General features: G+C 31.5%; 1 protein-coding gene across 4 annotated transcripts in view; it reads left to right on the plus strand.

Moving 5' to 3' along the window:
- Positions 1-21,938, plus strand: part of LOC113552755 — a 206,821-nt gene that overhangs the window by 152,545 nt on the left and 32,338 nt on the right. For all 4 annotated transcript variants that reach the window (XM_026955661.1, XM_026955662.1, XM_026955663.1 and 1 more), the window contains one exon: positions 17,262-17,352. In XM_026955661.1, the coding sequence (XP_026811462.1) occupies positions 17,262-17,352 (91 nt within the window). The remainder of the gene's footprint in view (positions 1-17,261; positions 17,353-21,938) is intronic.

Consider the following 21,938-nt stretch of genomic DNA (forward strand, 5'->3'; position numbering starts at 1 on the left):
GTGTCAGTTGTGAGTTCCCCGTCGACTTCAGCTTTTTTTTTTTGTTCGTTATTTATATATTATTGTTCCGCCGCACGAAAACGACTAACATCGTCCAACGGTGCCACACCGGGCTGTGTGTATGTAATATATTTTATTATTATTATGTACACGTAGAACCGCGTTTTTAAACCCTCGACCCAGGCAACGCTGAAGCCGCGTACAGGTTAATGATACGCTGTCAAAACCATTATCGTATCAATGAATGAACATTAATACGTCGTTCTGTAGTGCGTAATTAAACAACTGTCGTTCTATCTATACGATATTGTACATAATATGAGCTATATAATATACTATGATATATATATATATATACAGGGTGGGTGATTGCTGTAAACAAACGTCCGACACATTATATATTTGATTTTGTTGTACCTACGACGCATAGTTTTTGTATTTTCGGAAGAGGAAAAGTATCTTTTATAGAGTTGATAGTTATATAACATTATAGCGCAATGCTAGATTTTCGTAATGAAATCGCTCTGTGTCATAATATATAATATACTTTTATAAAGGGAAGGAAGGTCATCATATGGATGGAATCCAACCGTTTCCGCTTCGTATATTATTGTATTGTATTTCATTATATATTTTTTATTTTTGAGACGGAGAGAGTAGGTAAGAAAGAGAGCTCGATCGCTATTTGTGTGTCTGAGTTCTTAATCTCAAGTAGATATCAACTTAAACATGATATGTTTAGGGAACAATTCACGTATAATATAAATTACGACGACTTATAGTTCTTAAAGTATGCATTTAGGCTAAACAGCGGTAATCGTTCGACAACAACTAAGTATTATAATAGTATTATACTATGCGCAATTCGTGGCACTTTGAATGTTCATCAAAATAAATACCTATAATATATACATCATAGTTGTTTCTTACATGAATAAATATTGTCTAGTTAAGTGCCTACTATCTTTTTTCCTATTTTACCTTTTATACGCTATCCACGCGTCTAAAGTTGACGAGTAAGTTACTCGCTGACGACGGTATGACAACGATTGTAAAGTCGATACGGAGGGTGATTTCAGAGGTGGTGATGCGCGAGCTGCGAGGAAAGGGAAGGTACGGCGACGAATCGTATAAAAATCGTCGTCGTCCCTTTCACGTATATATATACATATACAGTGACGTATACCTATATAACGTTAGCACCATACAGAAGAGAGAGGAAATCGAATTTCGGTTCGTTTTATCATGTCAATGCGCGTCCGCCCGCTGCCAGTGCCGCCGCGTAATCTCGTCGTAAACGCACCTGAGACGGATTTCCAACCCCTTGTTACCGACGGCGGAAGTGAACAAATAAAACGCTCCGCTGTACACCCATCATGCTACTTTGGCCTACCCGAGACGCAATACGTACATGTACTATATATATATATTTGTGTATTTATATTTTATATAAATATATATATATATATATTTATATATTATATATAGATACAGTTATATGTTTATATTATGCGTTTGAGTTAAAACGCCGTCGGAGGGGCTTAGACTTATGCGAGGTCCCGCGCATCGGATTAATACACCTGCTTCCGGACGTTGTGTTTTCCCCTTTTCGTCCACGCGGAAATCTGCGAACGGAATACATACGGTTGACATAATACGTAAACGAATACCTATGTAGGTATATATTCAAATTATATTATACTATGTCATTAATTAAGGATTGGATTTAGTATAGTATAATGAATTATTTACATACTTCTCTATTTTTTGGTATATTTTTACCTCGCTTTGCGACTCAATATATTGTACCTGCACATTCTGTGTAATTATGTATCACGACATTAGTATTATAGTTTATAAGAATAATGTTTACCGGCTAATTTGCGGCTCTGCATCTCGCAAATCCCTGCAGACACAACTGTAGAGAGGCGCTAATAATAACTATTTAATATAACTACAAATCGTGTATAAGAAACAATAAACCAGCTTTATAATAATTTCGTTGTTTTATCGAATCCTCGGTTGCATTCATTCCTTTTTGTCTGGGAGTTCCGAAATGTATCGGCTGAACGAACAATGAACTCAGTCACGTACGTATGTGTATAGAATTTTCGCGGGCCTAGGGATTTCAAGAGAAAGTTTATCTTTTGTTTTACTAGTGTCAACGGAATGAAACAGAAGGTAGAACACGCGTCCCGTATGTGTTCCATTGCAGGCGACCAGAAGCTATTGAAAATCACTAACCCGCCAGACACGATCGACTAAGCCACTTACTTAAAACGGCCCTTTTTCTCTCTCCCGATTGGCTTTAACTTCTTACGTGGAAAAATTTGGGGCCCAGACTAGAGTTTTTAGAATATACGACGACGGCGACAACAACAACAGACTTTGGGTGGTCAGGGAAAACGTTGTCAGGTAACCCTTTTCTCTCAACAAAAACTATCAGACAACAATTGTTTGAATGTTTGTGTGTGTGCTATTATGTCATTTTAGGCGTACAAATCATAACGATTTCCCATTTTCTACGGAAGCGGACGATTTTGGGCTTGACTTAATGTTTTACAAATTATTTTCGTTACGCAATAATATATGAATTTATCTATCGTATAATGTAATTTACTGTTTGAGCACATAGATAATAAAAATTGATAATATTAATAATATTCTTATCTCAAAGTACGAGTATAGAGTATACCTACATACTTAGTTGTTTTTCGATTTTCCACGAAGAAATTTTTCGTCGAATCGACCGACATTCAATATCACCTACGATTTTCACGACGGTAATAGCCGTTTTCAGTTGATAATATACCTTACGTAAAAGAACGTTTATGGTCATTTTGGGTCTTACGATAGATTTTAAGTCACGTTTAATACGACAATAAAGAACCATAATATTAGACTATTCAAATCACATATAGATTTTAGTTATCAAATTATCTTATACGTTCAATATACCAATGCCATTATCTGTTACATCTAGGATTCTAAATTTGACTCTTTTTGAAATATTTCAATGAAATATTAAGTGCAAAATTATGCACTATAAATTTTTGATATTTTTTCGTAGTGTCTGGGAAAAGATTTTTAGCTCACTAAGCAATAAATCAAATTGTCCAAAAAAAAGATTAAATACAACAACTCCCGAGCCCTAGAATGTATCACTTGTATTATTAATTGGATCCTTATTGGTTAATATTATTATTTATTATACATATTTTCTTTATTTCACACAATAAATCAACTTTTAAAAATTTTCACTTGCAAGTTGACGTGATTATAAACTTTAAGATATAATAATTTATATTTTATTTTTCATTGAAATGAAAATTTCTTGAAATATTATGAATTTAAATTTTATGAAATTTTAAAACCTTAGTTACATCTATCAGTATAAAGATAGACTAGCCTAGGAGGTAACTCGTATATCAGAGGTTTTTTAATGATACATATATTATACAGAACTTTTGAAAAAAATAAAAATAAAAAATTTTTTAAACATACTAAAAGAATATTAATAAGTAATTTGTTAAAAAAAAATAATTAATAGGTATTTATATTTTTTAAAAGTTATATTTAACTCAATGTGAGTTTCGCTACCCTTAATCCGATTTTCCAATGCACAACTTTAGTCTATGTATACTATATAGTCCTATAAATGGGTCATGATGGTCATAATATTTATGTATACATATTATTAAAATGTTCATGTATTCAGTGTAAATAATAAAGTGTAATTATTATTAGTTAAGTTGTTGTCTTCTCGCCCTTATAAGTTAATCTCACATTCCCACACACGTTTGCATATCATATTGTGTCGTTGTCGCGTGTATTCACTTTTGACGTCACTGGCGTCACTGGCTAACTTCAAAATCGGTTTATAATTATTATCATTATTTTCAACGTTATAGGAATTCATTTCAATAAGAAGCTTGTCTTTGTACGACTAATTACTCTTCACGTAGTAAACATACTGTAACGTCTGTAACTCGTATTATACTACTCATTATAATATGCTTTTATAATTGATCGCGTTAAGTAGGAATATTATTACGGCATTATTAGTGTATTAATTTTCAGTGTTTAAGGTACTTATTACTGTGATAGTATATAATATATATTATATGTATTAAGTTTTTGTACAAAATATTATACGAACGATTACGGTACATATAACTCATGAAATATTATTAAACAATTCGTCTAACGTTAAAAAAGTTTGTAGACGTAAATCCTTTAATAATACTTGCATAAAATACATTAAACATGACGTATAATATATATAGTGTGCTGTTATAACTTTGCATAGAGAACTGTGCAAAATCGCTCTCGGCTCATCATACATCACGCATATACATATGGCCGTAGTATCTACTTTATAATATATGTATATTGTATGTACTGCGATGATGTACATCAAGAATTTCATATAAGATGAAGTTTGGCTGTGCGTCTTGTGCTTGAAAAGCGTACTCACTTTTCCGACAGACAACCAAACGCGTTTAAAATATAAATGTTTAGTATTACGACCACGCCATTCGTCAGTTACAGCAGTTGGATTCTGTCAACGTTTTTCTAAGCGCGCACAGCTAACAGAGTCGGTTGCTGATCGTTTCATAACCGCCAAAACATTAGTTTGCGGTTTCTTTTTTTTTCTAATGTCCCCCGACCAACCATGAAAATAGCAAGTCATAATTGTTCTTCCCCTCGCGTAGTGTGACAATTGCTGGCCGTGACGAGATTAAAACTGATCGTATGTGATTTTATGTATAATGTTATATTCAGTTTTCAGCACCTACCCGTTATTGCTTTCATTTTATAGTTTGTGTAAAGCGATTACGCATGGTGTACATTTTTTATTTCTCTTATATTGTATCATCTTATCTTTCCGCTAACACATTTTCAGCTGCTTTCGAATACTTCGGAAAGTTTGTACATATCGGTTTTTAGACATACACAGTATATATACAAAATTCAGACATGACAAACGGTTTTTAGTGAAGGATATTGATAGAGATTTCCCATACCATTCAAAAGAAGCAAGTTATTTGTACCTCAGATTCTACATTTCGATAATATAATAAAAATTATTTTAAAGCTGCCCAACACATTCCGTGTCGTACCGCTTAGAAATCTAATAACACCGAAAGAGACCTCCGTCATCACTACTATGCCCAGGTTAGGATCTTGGACATTGTAAATTGACTTTATCTGTACAGTCGCTACTCACTATAATTGGCACAGGCGTGTCGTGTCAAATAACCACCGGACGCGCTTTGAGAAAATATACCTATCTATTACATATTATTATTTATTATACCTATACGTTTGATCAACACACGTGTATAATTTTGTACAAACATCTACATTGATCGGATTAATATATACAGTATGTTCAAATACGACTATCGCTTTTGTCGGGTGTAGCCTATAACGAGCTTCTTCCGTACCGTAAGGCGTAATTACTATTTAGGGTGCAAATTAATGCTATTATATTATTATTATTATATCCCTTTTACTGGTTCCGCGACTGTCCGCCGCCAACACGGATCTCAGCCAAATCCATTACGTATACACAATATAATATTATATAAACGTATATTATTATGGTTGCCTTTTGACGCCGCCTTAATATGATTATAAGCACATACAGCTAAAGTTGTACGGTCTTAATAACATAATTATCTTTCCCTGTCCTCTCACGCGATTTTAACCGACCGACGTCGTAACTTTGAATATATTATATATTTTGGAGTTATCTTACCCACAGTAAGCTTAACTTTGGTTGAAAAGCCTTTACTCTCTCCAACTTTTATTATCTTTTCAAAAATAATGTCGCAGCGATTGACGAGCGCAAAATTAAAGTACATATAATATATTATATCACAATACGATCGTATATCGATAAATATATATTTTTTCATTTAACATAATATGCGCCAATATAGAATGATGTACTTATAAAATACAATTAATAAAATGAATTAAAATTGTTCAGATTAAAACCTAAGGGCTAAGACGTAAATACAACATATTATAAGATGTTATAAAAATCTTTTATCGATCGACTGATTCGACCAGTATCGATTATGATGGTGGTATGACAAATTGTTGCTGGATAATAAACTACTAAATGTTTCGAATGGCTTTTTTTTTGTCGATGTAACAAGTACACATTGTTTATCATTGTACTATACTGTCCTAAATCTCTTATATAAACTGATTATAGTTAATGGCAGTTCGCGCGTACATCGCAGTGAAATACAACAGTTGACAACATAATAGTTGATGTATCACTTTGTGTACACGAACTAAATTGTCTCTCAGAGCTATATTTCTGTATATTATTCTTGTGCTCGAGTCATATATATTTATTATTAAAGTTAAATTATGATATATATATATATAATATGTATTTTTTAAGGATGCACGGTGTCTCGTGGAAGTGCACTACACGTCCGACGGACAAAGTACTATATCCTTTTGAAAATCATGACAATAGCTTTACAAAGACCACTTTCGAGTAGGTACATGAAAATCAGATCACTGCTATATATAAAAAATATTGATTTCGTTTTCTTCTTCTTCTTTTTTTCCCCATCTACATTATATTGAGTTCGAGCCAGCGTGTTTTACATAAAATAATTCATGCGGTATTAATTTAATTAAAAATTTAATAAAGAAAACTTTCGCAAACTTTGAGTTAATTTTCGAACAAACTCATAGTATAGAGTTTTCCTTAAAACTAATGAAGTTTTAATAATAGAAATAAATAGGAGCCATGAAATAAAAATGTAATAGAAAATTATGAATAAATAGTAGGTACCTCCTATATACATATTGTTATTATTACATCATTCTCATTGATATTTAATTAAGTAAATATAATTATTCAATTTACAAATTCGATGTATTTTTTATTATAAAAAAAAAAAAAAAATTGTATTATTACGATAAAGAATTCAATTAAATATAAAAACTATCGACCAGTATACGAATACGATGAGTTAGTTCCATTTGTTTGAAGTCTTGAGTTTTCTCTAAACAAAGACACAAAACAAATGAACATAGTAATCAAAACGTGTTATATAATTTTTATTTTTGCCATTCACTTTAATGTTATTAAAACTAAAACTAAATATAAATAAGACTTTTTGATAACCAGTGTATACAAGTATAAAATGCTATACTTTTCTAATTTGTTTTACTTGATAATTGTTTTTGCCAATCAGTCAAGATTTTTAATAGTAGAACTTATAATTGTATTTTCAATGTTGTAAAAAGTAGTATAATAAACTTAACAAGTTATCCCTATTATCATAACATTACCACAAGGATTACAACGACTTCAAAGTTCAAGAATTAACTAACAGAGAGTATTTCAGTGAAAGCTCTGAGTATTAGTAATTTATTTGTTAATTATATAGTCGATGCCATTGGTTCACTAAATCAAATAATTAATGTATAAATACGGGCGCCGAAAGTTATTTTGCAATTATATTAGATCACTTGCAGTGACATTGAGATATTATAACGGTAAAAAATAAAACGAGAGATTCTTATAAGAGCCAAGAGGTATACAATACAATATTATAGCTAACCAATAATTACTGATGGTATGGTTATAATTCTATAATACATACAGGCTGAAAACGAAGACTTGGTAGGTGATTTGAGAAAGGCTTAGTTGTACCATAGATAACAATGAATGGTGTTTTATAATTTTCTATAACAAATTATACTTTTGAGTTATTAATCTGAGCATTGAACAATGTGAAGACTTGATGACATAATATACCTCATAAACTTATTGAGAAATGTAATTTCCTGCGAGTACCAACGGGTCCATAGGATATATCTAACCATTATTATAGGTTCGAATGATAATGTTATATATTTGTTGCAAAGTTGTGCACGCAGTGCTAAATTCGATTAAATTCACATTTCATAAACTAATATTAAATAATCGCTTGTAAAAAAAAATAATAATAATGATTATTTTCTATTGCTCTATATATATATATTTTAAACGCAATAAATATTTCAAAGAGGGCGGTGAGCGACGTTTAGTTGTGTATTATTGGCTTTCGACAAATATTGGATTTTAGTTAAAAAATAATTTATAACCGTAATTAAAACCGACGTTCCTATAACCAATGTGTTGTTATACTACCTACCTTTTTACAAGCGCTTCGTTTAGTTTGAAAAGATATAATATTTAATAATTATCGTGGCGCTTTTACCCTGTTAACTATCTGTATTCAACGTTAACGATTTCATAGTAATTATAATACTATAAAACAACAGTTTAATTTTAAAGTATAAATATACCCTTTTATTAAAAAAATGTGTATGCCTCTAAAACCTTTATCTGTGATGTATTTACTGTTTTTAGTTTAAACATAAAATATTTAAATTTACCATACCTTTTTGACTTGTAGTGCCGTACAACTCATAAATATTTATAGTTGTTTAATATTAACCGTTTTATAATAATATATGAAAGTTATACACAGTCATACACACTACACATAGAAAATTTAACATTATACAATAAAACCAGTATGTACATTGTAACTTAAATTTTTACTTTTGTTATTACTAAATTTGTATAGCAGTGCCCTTATTTTTTTATTTTGCCATGATCAGAAATATTAATAGGTATATTGAATATGTGTACATTGTACATATATGATTGTGTTGTCTTTGTTTCTAACAACTAATTAGTAATTAGTAATTTCGTCAATAAGCAATATTAAATATATTATCCACATTACAAGGATTTCATCAATACTCATGTAAATATGGATATACTAGTATAAATAGGTATTTATATAAATAATAGCTATTCTATGTATATTATAAATTACAATTCATACGATCATATAGATTATTGTAGACTAATTGAACTCTACCACGTAGCCACATTATGCTTTATTATTTTATTCTTTCTTTTTTAGTTTTTATTTTATGCATTGTAAATCGACATTAAATCGCTTGCAAGTTACAATTATTTTTTTATAATGATTAAAATAATATTGATATAATATATTGTGATTATCTAGAATAGAAATAAAGTATTATAAGTGGTTCAGGCAAAAACAAATTAATGATTTTGTACTTTTACATTTAAATTTAATGGGAAAGGACCAAAAGGGTACTTTTGGATATTCACATTAAAGCCGAAATGTATATATAGATAGGTACGCGCCATTGATTATTATAGATATATTCGTATTATGTTATGTAATTAAATTATATGTGTTATTATTAATAAATTCTGTAATACTATAATATAGTAGGTACCTACTGAGTTCTAACTACTATTAATATTTGGCAACACAATATTTTTATAGCCAAGTATAGGATTTTTAAAGTGCGTTTGGAGAAATTATTATGTAATATTATGTGATTATATTTTAAATAAATTTCATGATAATGGATAATTTAGGAAACTACTGAACAAATCTCGATAACAAATAAATTAATAGATTCCTAAGATTCAAGGAGTGTCTTAAGGTTCTTTTTTCAACCCGATAGTTTTTTTTTTATAGAATGATGGTATAGTGTCGATCCGCTATACGCATTATCATCGGATTTTTTTAAACAAAAAAAAATAATATCTAATATTATTGTTTATTATTCAAACGTATGACAAAATTCTATACTTATAGTAATGCTAATTTAAAACTATTCAAACAATCTCAACGAAAATTTCATAGATTGTTTTTAAAGATATGGAGAAAGTTTAGAGAGTAGTCTGAATAACGTTTGAAAATATACAAAAAGCTGTATCCAATCTTTCACAAGCAAATTGCTGTTTTCGGTCGAGTTATTTTACAATGTGAAGTACACCGATGCCGATTTATCAGTAATTTAAAGTAGATACATCAAAACCAAAATACACCGTTATGATATAGTGCCGTATTTTATGTTTGCTTATTTTTTCCTGGCAATGTCATTTTACGCCGTTATATTTTGCGTAAAAGAAATTTCAGCCTCTATAATAAAGAAATCGTTATTCACAATATTATTATTAAGTAATGCTGTAGTCCACGAACACATGTCAGTCTGGGTGTGTACTACTGTTGCCCGTGACAATGTAGGAGACGCGCATTGAATACAATGTCCTGCAGAGTATAATACACGCTGTAAGGTATATAATATTATAAGTACTTATTACATATTTATAAAATATACAGTCGATTGATGATAACAATATGGTCGTTGTGAATACGTATAATATGTACATAATAAAAAGGCAAACAACTTACGTCTGGCAATATATATATATATATGTATATGCGCAAATTTTTACGAAACCACTTCGAGGGTCAGTGATAGACGAGCGAGCGAGAGGGAGAACGGAACGACATAGCCACGGAGACGCAATTCCGGTTGTACACGGGTTTCGGCTTCTGCGAGCGGAACGACGATATTATAATAATATAATTATTATAAATTATAATATATTAGTATTTTATTATATACAATGCGTTTCGTTTAATCGTACCGTGCTGCAATTCATTCACGCGCATTCGTGATCCTCTAGCTCCTACTATGCAATATATCGTTTATTATGTTATTTGAATATACAACATTTGGATTTAAAAATGTATAAATAGGTGCTTACATTAAATATCCACAAGTAAGATGGCTATGCAAAATACTTAAGAAATGCTTTAATATTCGTAGCTTATATAAAAGTCATTAAAGGAGACCATCACGGAGTGACATCCTGTATAATATATAATATAGCTGGAATACCGGATAATACGCCGCAGCGCTTTCCTCTAAACGGCGGACAAACAAAAGAGCCAATTTCAAAAGTTCGCGTAGGAGCTCTCTCCGCAAAAGGGTTTAAATTCCTATGTCGTATACGCTGCGTCAATTTGTGCCGTTCACGTATTATTATTATCATTATTATTATTATAGTCGTACAACACGAGTCGCGGACGACTGGCTGTCTGGCGGGCGGGAGGACCGCAGACGCGCAAAACCACCGCCGCTACAGCCGGAAGTCGATTTCCTGTTCGCGCGAACCGGAACGGTAAAAAGCCGTCGAATGTACACGGAGTAATGACGGCGTTTTCTCGCTTTACCCGCGTATTCACTGTAAACATACAATGCCTATACATTACTGCCGGGGTTTTAGAACGAAGAGCCCTAAGCGGATCACCCCGTATATTATATATAATAACGACTATATTGTATATATCTGGCTGGTTTAGGCTCATCCTCGCGCCTACTGTACGTTTTACGACTTGCACGCCGTGTATATAATATAGGTTTACCGGAAATTCGGCTTTGCAGCGATTGCAGTTTATCACAGTACCCTGAGATATTTATTATATTTATATATTACCTAGTACACGACGTGTGTACATGGCTGCAGTGCCTCGCCATGGAAAACTGCTCAAAATAATATGTAATTTTGTAAACCATTACTAATGTTCTCAATTATAATTTTATACTACGATTCGTCATCGTTGTACATTCATTACGACGATAAGAATATTAAATATAATAATGATATAAACTTCGTGTGCGTACACTCGGAAAACCATTATGTCTTGCGGTCTATAACTGCTACAATGTGCGTTGCATTCGTCTCATCCGACGTACAAATAAATAATAACCGTCTCTAGTTATCCGTAAAAACTTTCTACTTTATGGTGACTCTCCTTGGATAACCGTGAGAATAGAAATCCGTCTTAAGTACGTATAATATTTAACATATATATATATATATATATATGTATGCATAATAATATAGGTTTCATTTGAAATTTAAAATGTTTATTTAAATATAATTATAAATGCCATTGCGGGTATTATCCGTTATATTCAACAGTGAAATTTATAGGAAAACACATTTATATAGTTATACATGCGAATTCCTTTATTACATATACATATATAGCCACATAGGTCTACGTAGGTACCTATACCATCTATTGATCTATAGATAGTTTGGATAGTTATTTGGTTTGTTCCTTTGTGTTAGTTCTCATCTCTAAGACCACCGCCGTCATTCCCGTTCAAAATTGCATACGCTCCTAGAACTTTAAATCGTTGATGTTCCCGAGGCCTTAAACTTAATAATGTACCCTATACGCCTATAATACTTGTACGCTGCAGCGTTATGAGGACTGAGACAATTGAATAATTAAAACTTTGCAAAGTCGTTATCGTTCCGTGGCAACACCTTTAACACGCATCTCTCAGCAACAGAGGGCGAAAAGACACGATAAATTATATGAAATAATTGTTAAACATTGTAAAATTTTACGAGGTTAATAACATAATAATGAGTCGCGAAAACAGAAAAAACTAACATATTATTTTACATATACCTATAAATTATGAACTGAGTCATACATATCATATCATACCATTCCTATACATGGACATATTACACGTTATTGATGTTTATTATAGTATTATAATAATTAGTATCTGTATGTTATTCCGTTTTTGACACGTCCCATGTTAATTAAAAAAAAAACTCGTGTATGAACTGCTATATATATGACTAGAAAGTTGCGAAAAGTTCACACTAGCGTATTATTATTTTGATCATTGAGCATACTTTGTTTACAGAATTCCCTAAGACAGTAGCACTCACCCAACCTAATGATATTTTTAATATTTACATAAGGATGAAAACAACGAACTATAACTTAAAAGTGATTTTTGTTTCTTTAGTTTTATTTATTTTAAAAACTTAAAACCCTAAAAATGTACTCTTTGTTACAACGAAGACATATGCACGAAAGATTAGTGGGCGGGGTAGAACTATTGCACCCAAACATCCTCTATAAATCCGCCTTTGTATATCATAATATATACAGTTGTGTATATTGTTGTAAAAGGCTCTGGACCATTATTAAACCAACGAGAAGGGTCTCCCCAACTTTGCGTGTGTATACACACAATCTATGGAGGGTACACCGTAGTCCATCTTATTATTTTTATATTCAATGGTAAATAATCTCATCGCTCATGTTATTATTATGTATATGTATGCACATAATACAGCTATTGATCAAAGCTGCCCGTACTTTTGAACACGTTGTACAAGCACTGTTGTGTATAGCTTCGTTATTTTAGTTGTGTTGAAACGATAATTTATTATAATAATAATGTTCTCATATTTTATATGCCAAATCGGCAATCCGCACCAGCTTTGTGAAGCTTAAAATTTATAAAGTAGATAAACCTCAAATTTCTTCAGTTTATTCGTGACGTTGCAGCGGTTTAAATTTTTAGACAGTATATTTACTATATATTTTATATAAATGATGTCATGTTAGAACCGTACATAATATATTATAATGGTATACATTTTATACTTATAAACCTGGTATCTATACTTCGCGATATAGAAATTGAAGAACTTTATTCTTTAATAAATTTATATAATATTTAAGAACAATTTATTTCACGATTCGTAACTATTTGCATTATAAAACGAAAATCCAGTAAATTAATTTATTGTATAAAAATGATGGAAGAATTTTTATACATTATCTATGACCCATTTTTGTTTTCGATATTTAATTTTGTTTAGCAACATAATATACTCACATAGTCACATGAAACATGTTGTATTGTATATAGTTTATATGAATTATGGATCTCGTATTTTAATGAAAAAAAAAAAATACATGTATTATTTCCTTAAACTTGGTTTATGAGTATTATTCTTTTTTTATCTCCAAGTCGAATAACTATATTGTGAAACCCGAAAGACTTTCAAACAATGGAACAAATCCATCAATATATACACATAAAAGTTCAGTCCTATACACTCTTAAAATGTACTAGAATGTTGAATAAAAACCGTTGAAAGTAAAAACTTTTGAAAACCAAAGTTCGAATGTAGTTTCTTAGTCAAAAAACTGGAGCGTGTAATTTGAAGAGGCCTCCGTTGGGTGGAGACGTCGCGCCTCGAGAGTATTTCTTTCAAACGCCTTCATTATATTGTAATGCATAAATATATTATTATGTCGATTTAAATTTCAATAAAATTGTATTATTTATTAACTGAGTTAAATTACACTATTTCTTAATTACACACACATAGATACCTGTCTACCAACACCTTCTATAATTATTATAATAATAATCGTAATTGATTTTAATTTTATACTACTACAGGTGAATAGTTGTTGTTTTTAAGACCAACGTTAGAATTACGCTGTATATATACCTATTAAATAATAAATAATAATGCATTATTATTTAGTGTATCACAATTTATAGTTAAACATCACGTGTATTAATGACGACTGCAGTATATTTAAAAAACATAAAAACGGTTCTATGTATTCGTGTTCGATCGTTAAATTGGATTTTTCCCGAGGCATGGCTGTAATTTTCGAATACATAATAATTATTTAATAATGCGCACTCAATTTGATACTTTCGCATATTAGGTAGATAGGTACCTTTATACTTTATCGTGGTCCACGTATACCCATCACAAATTCGATTATAATAAACGATAATTAATGCCATCGTTGACTTTATTATTATACTATCTATATACAATAATAAATTATTGAGGTATACGCTTACAGACTGCAATAATAATCACAGTTATGAAGCAACGTCGTCGGTGGCGATGGTTATTATGATGATGATAATAATAAAAAATCCTAAATCGCAGAAAACGGGTGTACCTTTAATATATATTATTAGTGCGAATGTATTATTTAGTTACGTTTTATGGCGCGGGCGTAACCATTAGACCGGATATACTATACGTGGAGAAGTCTTTCAAATCGTGTTTTTACATTTTAGGTAAATACTTTACCTATATGGTATTTATTGTACAGAAATTTCAGTTTCAAGTGCAACATGACATAATTTCGAATATTTTTATGAATAAAAATTATACCATTGTACCTATTATTCTTTATTTTGTGTCGTACGACGATATTTTTTAACAAAATAAATTTAAACGTTTAAGAAAATATGTTATAAAAACAGATGTAGTTATTGTTATTTAGCAATTGATTTATGTGTTTTTCATTTGTTCTAATTATAGATAAATACCATTAATAATTAATAGTTGATAGTAAGTTAATCGACCAATCGTGATTTATATTTTTTTGAAAATCAGAGAAGACTTAAAATTTGTTTTATATCATAATGAAAGACAATTTAAGATGTTTTGTTTTTTTTTTAAATTTATATTCTATTGAAGTTTTGATTCATAAATATTACCCACTATTTATAGAATATTTGTTGTGCATGTTTAGAAAACATATAAATATTTTTTCAGCTTTATATAATTTTATCTCTATAAATTCTCAGCTGATAACAACAATACCTACTGTAATAAATAATGTGTTTCTTAAAATATATATGACAGACACTTTAATAATTATTTACTACAATGAATTGGTTTCCATACAAACTCGTGTAAAGTATTTAAAATTGATACTATACATAATAAATAAATTATAATATGCCATTATTGTTAAGTATGTTGTTCAATTCATCTGTCAAGTTGTCGAAATAATAATTTTTTATACCGATTTCGTTGATACAATATTATACCTATTGAAATATAACATTTTTTTTTTTTTGTTTAAACAATCTTAATACTCAAACATTTTTTTCTAAATGTATAAAAACACGATCGTAACCTTTAATCGCGAATAGTATTATTACAGTGTACTATTACAGTAGGTATACGAGTATAGCGTTAGATGATATAGTGCAGGTTTAGTCGTATTATAAATAGGTGCAAGCTTAAATTTTTTTACCTCGTGAAAATAAAATAAAAAAATCGCGTGTCCTTTAAAGTAATAATAAAAATAAAACATTTCGCCCGACGGCCCATTAATGATTTATACTTATGTGCACAATACTGTAATGTCTGTGTGTATGTGTGTGCTTGCATGTATGACAGTAAATATAATTATACGATAATAAGCGGTGTTGCGACGAGGGGATTTGCAAAAACATGACTCACAGATTTTAATGAGCCGTTTGCTAAGGCGGCGCGGCGCCCTCATCGCCAAAACGTGTATCGAATTATCGCGAGGAGAATATTTTATTATTATATTATAATACATTTTAATTGAATATTTTCGATTAGTTGCGTATCTCTGTAGGGTTACGCGCGATTTATAATATTCGATGTCACAAATGCGACTTTTATGTTTAACTTTTATATTATCGTGAAATGGTTTTTCGATAATGCACTGGTTGTTGTATGATATGGATCCATACGCGGCAATTCACTCGAGTCTTCGTATGATACAATGTATAATATGTCTATATCATTTACTTACGTCTTATGAAGCGGACGATAAATATTTATTGTATTCGAGTCGAATTCACCTTTTGCGGACTTGCGACAGAGTGAGCCCGTATTTTTATCATTATTATTAAATAATATCGTGCGAGGGTGCGAAAAATAAAACCGTCTTTTTTAGACTTCTTATATTTTCTCATCCACCCCCCCCTAAATTATAAGAGTCGTCGGCAGCTATCGTATATTATATAATATAACCATTATGCGCATTATACACACTGCGCCGCACATTTTTACTTTTCCCTCGGAAAAAAGGAAAACGATCATCGCGTATTCGCGTACCCGCGTCCAATGCCGGAGCTGGCTGTACCCACACGCATAGATATATAAATTTAATATAATATATGTATATGCGTATTATGCAATACCGCCACCCAGAGACCGTTTTAATAAATAACGCCGGTATATTATATACATGCGTGCTTATAACCAGACGATTTTATATATAATATTTTATATTATTATGTATTCCCATAGTCATCCCGTACTTTTATTTTTTTTTTACACGCAGCGTCGCCACTGTATATAATATAACGCTACGGGTTTGTTTTTTTTTTATGCGTTTTCAATTTCTTCTCAATTTTCTCCTCCAGCGATTTCGTCGAGGTTGTAAACAATATATATATACCCTCGATACCGCGCCGAGGTCTGTGTGAAAACACTTCCATCGGGTATTTTCTATTTTGCCCGATACGCGCCGTATATATTATGTATTATTATACCGTGTATAATACAGATATGTATATTTAAATAATATAATAATAATATATAATACATAGATCGAAAAAATTATAAACTTTTCAGACGCGGCGCGTGTTCTCCTATCAATATTTTATCGATTTTTATGTATATATTTATTTTATATAGGTAAATAATATAATTTACATTATTATTTTTATTAATATTATTTTTTTTTTTTTTTTTACAGAATGGAAGAAACCGTACGGTCTTTGCTTCAATACAAATCCAAGTTTGAGCAACTAAAACAAGACCGGCACTCAGTGGCCAACTCCTATGAAGTAAGTCAATATTTTTCAATATATTAGAATAATCTAACGCTAAATGAAATGCGTCATCGTATAGGTAGTTAATAGTAATGATGCATAATATAAATTGTCGTATTTAAGCGGAAACCACAATCGACATCGTAATGTTGTATCCAACAATTGTTTTTAATAATTACATGCGTAAACCATCTATTAATGGACTTCCTTCCACAGATTAATTTGTATACCTGTTATGTTGTGATTATATTTTAACTGGCATACAATAACTATTATATAATAATAATATCATAAATGTTACGTTTAGTTGTTATAATACTTATAAGTCGTCGTAGATTATAATAATATTATAATGGCATATAATAGGTATATTTGACCCTCACGATTTAATTTTCATTTTTACGGTTTCCAAACAAAAATTAAAATCACTACTCGCCGTGTTCGTAGAAACATAAAATACATAATGTGCGTTTTTAAAAATGATTTATTGCTTTAGATTTGAATACGAAACGAAATATGACGCGTTTTTTCATTTTTGTATTATATGATACGTTAATCACCTGCATACATTTATATATTTCATAGGTACCTATAAACTAGGAGGTACCTGAATTACCGTGAATTTATGGCGTATTTTTCCCTTTATATATTATGTTTGCGTGTGTGTGTGTGCAGTGGAAACGGGAGTCGGCTGGTTTTCTCTACATTATTTACTCCTCGTATAATTGTATAAGTGCGCACCATCATACAGGTGTAGACGAAAGTACGAAAGTGGTAGCTGAATTTTCTAAGACCATAATGTTTATAATAGGACCGAGCGGTTTGAATAAAAGAATTTCGCGAGTCTTATATACATTATTATTGTGCGGGTATATTATTTGTGGCTACGCAAACACTCACATAATTGTATAACACAGGCTAGCGTACGCGACCTGTTGTGTAAGGGCTACATGTCCTACGTATGGTTGAAAACGGGTAAAGAAAAATAAGTCAACTACTTTCTTATATACAATAGCGGTATATTATAATATAATATTACGGAATAAGAAATAACGAGATAATAGCATATAATATGAGTATTGTCGTGAGGGGTCCGGCGGCGGCGGCGGTGGTGGTGGTCGATTATATATAACGAGGTTCTATGTACACTATAATATATAATTCGTATTATTTGTTTTCCATTTTTGTGACGTAGACAGTCGAAATTGAATTCCACACATGATTCCGTCGTTATTTTTTAATCGACCGCTTCGGGAACGTTCTCCACTTTAAACTATATATATATAACAATAATAATAATAATAATAATAAGTAATAATATACAAACTATAATACACTGCCTTTCGCCCCCGCGCTAACGTATGCGCTGTGTATATATGCGATATGCGTGTGTCTGTGCGACGCCGCACAAAGAAATCGTATACATCGAAATTAGGGTGGGCTGCCCTCCGAACGTGACCCTTTTTAAAACCGAATTTGGTTTTCGCGTTTAGCATCGGGGGTTTATTGTTTTCTATTTTCTATTTTTTTTTTTGTCCGCCCCCTTCTTCTCCCGCCTACCACAGATCTCAACCGTCGACCCGTCGGACGACGCCGCCGTCGCAGTCGCCAGTCGTCCCTATCCGCCGCAGCTCTATAATCCTCGCCCGCGTCACTTCTCTCTCCACACTACTGCAATATACGTATATACAATCTAATATGTACTCTCGTGTTGTTGTCGAGCTTGTCAAAAAAACTTAGCGCGGAAAAGGGGTTTCGGGCCTCGGGCATACGCACAAATATCGATTGTACGGATAAATGACGTCACCCCCACGGTTGTCGCGGTCGTGGTCGTGTATGCCGGAGACGTGTGTACTCGGGGAATACGAAATTAATTGCGGAGACACGCCACGCACGACCAGGAAACACCGCGCCCGCTCGCCTTCCATTTTACACTCTCGTGGACGACATACTATATGTGCGCTGACAGGGCCCCGGTGTAGCACGACGACGATTCTTCGACGAAAACGCATTCACTTATCTATATGCACGTGATATGTATATTATGTGTGTGAGTAGACTTACAATAACTGCCGAACCGTTTACTCGTTGAAAGTGCCACAAACCCTTCCCCAGAGACTTTTTATGCATTTGCTTTATACGCGTCCGACGGTATATAAGCGGTATAATTGCATTACATGTTTACGAGTATGTACTCCAATGTTGCACTAAATTATTAGTATACACTTTCAACATAATATATCGTACAATAATAATTAAATTCAAAATTATTGACTTTTGAATTTATTCTTTGTAATATCTTATTATTATTTATACCTAAATTGTGCGATTAAATCTGTAGTACATATTTATTATGGTTCTTTTAAAGAAAACATAAAAGGTTCCTGTTTTGCGTCTCTATAATACATTTAAATACTTTAATTCGAAGATAATATTTGTTTAGCATATCGTTCAAACCGATTGAACTGTGATATGACATGTCATGATTATCATTATTATTATTTGTCGCGTTTCGTTTACCTAACGTTTTTGTATTTGTTTTTCTGCTTGCCGACCCGCATTTAAATAATATACTTGGAACTATTTGGAACGTCCGGCAATCACGTCCGATTTAATTACTGAACATTACGTTTACATTGTCTACAATCACACGTACGACTAAGTGTACAAAACGTAATGGCATTAAAAAAATATTGTTTAAAATTGGAACGTTGGTGGAGTACGAATGATCAATATGCCAATGGCTATATGAACTACACGTAAAATAATATATTGTGTATTCAGTGTTGTATATGTAAACTCGATATACCTACCTAGCTATGTCTTTTAATATATTCATTGTTCGCTGCAATGAGACAAACACAACGTAAAAACAATAATAATAATGACATCAGGTACATAGTGTATTATACGATAATATATAATATATATATATATATGCGTGTGTGTGTGTATACATCATTCACTTGACTAAAATAATAGACGGGACGTGACGATAATTAATTTTCGTTTCGTCGAATTGGGCACACATATTTTACGTATATATAATAAAATATAATAATATTATATCGGTCTTGGGAGGTGAACGAAAAATCAAATATAAACTATACACACCTTAAAATAATATAATGATAATTTTTTATAAAACACAATTCATATAATATATGTACACTGAAATATTATTTGATAAACAAAATCGTTATACCTACCGATATCGTTTGGGAATAATATACGATGTACTACTACGTATCATATCAATCTAATTCTGTTGAAAGCAGCTATGTTGTCTGTTCATAAGTTCGTTAACTAAATTTTTATCCGTTGAAGAAATAAATGATTTGAAAACAAATTTAATTTAATTTTTTGGTAAAATCAAAAACTCCATGTGACAAAAAATTATTGATGGTATTATAATATATATATTATATATATTCAGTTGACATTAAATTTACGAAATACAAAATATTTTTTTTGTAATTGTTGTTTATATAAAATCCACGTTTCGATACGATATTGAATTATTTGAACGATATAAAAACTTGAGATTATGTCATTGGTTTCTGCACTCATCACTAAAAATATATTACCGATTTTAATGACTATCACCTCGTATAGAAACTCTGTATAGGTAATCAGTAATCACAGGGGAACATAACTTACATAACGATGTATTATGTATAATCATCCGGTCGTGGTAATATAAGTCGTCATCGATTTAGCTGGTAACCTGCAGAAGTATACATGTACCTTCCGGAGTTCCGGCTTCCTATATATTATGTATTTGAACGTCGACGTCATACGACCGCGATTTACCATCCAAGACTGGCCCGAGGGGCCATTTAAGCGTCTAGTGCGTGATTTCCACACGCGCGGGGATCGAGTCGTAGTAGCATTGGGGTGGTAGGGTTGAAGAGGTGGGTGTTGTTGGTATGGGTTGTGGGCGACCCTCCCTGTGTGGTTTCGACTGTGCGTTTTACAGATAAGCACATTTTTACGAATATCTTGCAATATCAGTGCATCGGCCACAATCGCGTATCTCCGACCATGACAAACCGTATAGCCACTTAAAATTTATGACTGGTTTGGAGAGTATAATAATAATAATGTATATGGGTGGTTGTATACGCAAAGAGGCGATGTGACGATACTAGGACCTCGGAAAGGGTCATCCACAAATCGACGTTTCTATAAACAATTTTGGATTGTTTTTGATGTGTAAGAATGAAAAGTTGACCGGCCGGTCATCAGTATGAACTTATAGAGACGGTTTTTGAAAGTAGCTTATAACTTCATAACTCTTTAACGAGCGTTTAATACTTATTATTTTATTATATTGCTTCTAAAGCAAACAACAAAATAACAAAACCCGTTTACTATATAATACAAAAAGTGAAGTAATTTATATTCTAGTATGATATCATGATGTGTACCTAATAAACAATTTAACAACGTAATTTTAATCCAACACTTTTGACTGTTAATACATTTTATCTGATGATTTATAGGAGAAAATACAAAAAACATTGACAGTCTCAAAACAAATAAACGTTATTGTTATCATATATCATTATCGATATTTTCACGATATTTCTAAAGCATAT

The sequence above is a fragment of the Rhopalosiphum maidis genome, chromosome 2, assembly GCF_003676215.2.
Source record: "Rhopalosiphum maidis isolate BTI-1 chromosome 2, ASM367621v3, whole genome shotgun sequence".
NCBI classification, from domain to species: domain Eukaryota; kingdom Metazoa; phylum Arthropoda; class Insecta; order Hemiptera; family Aphididae; genus Rhopalosiphum; species Rhopalosiphum maidis.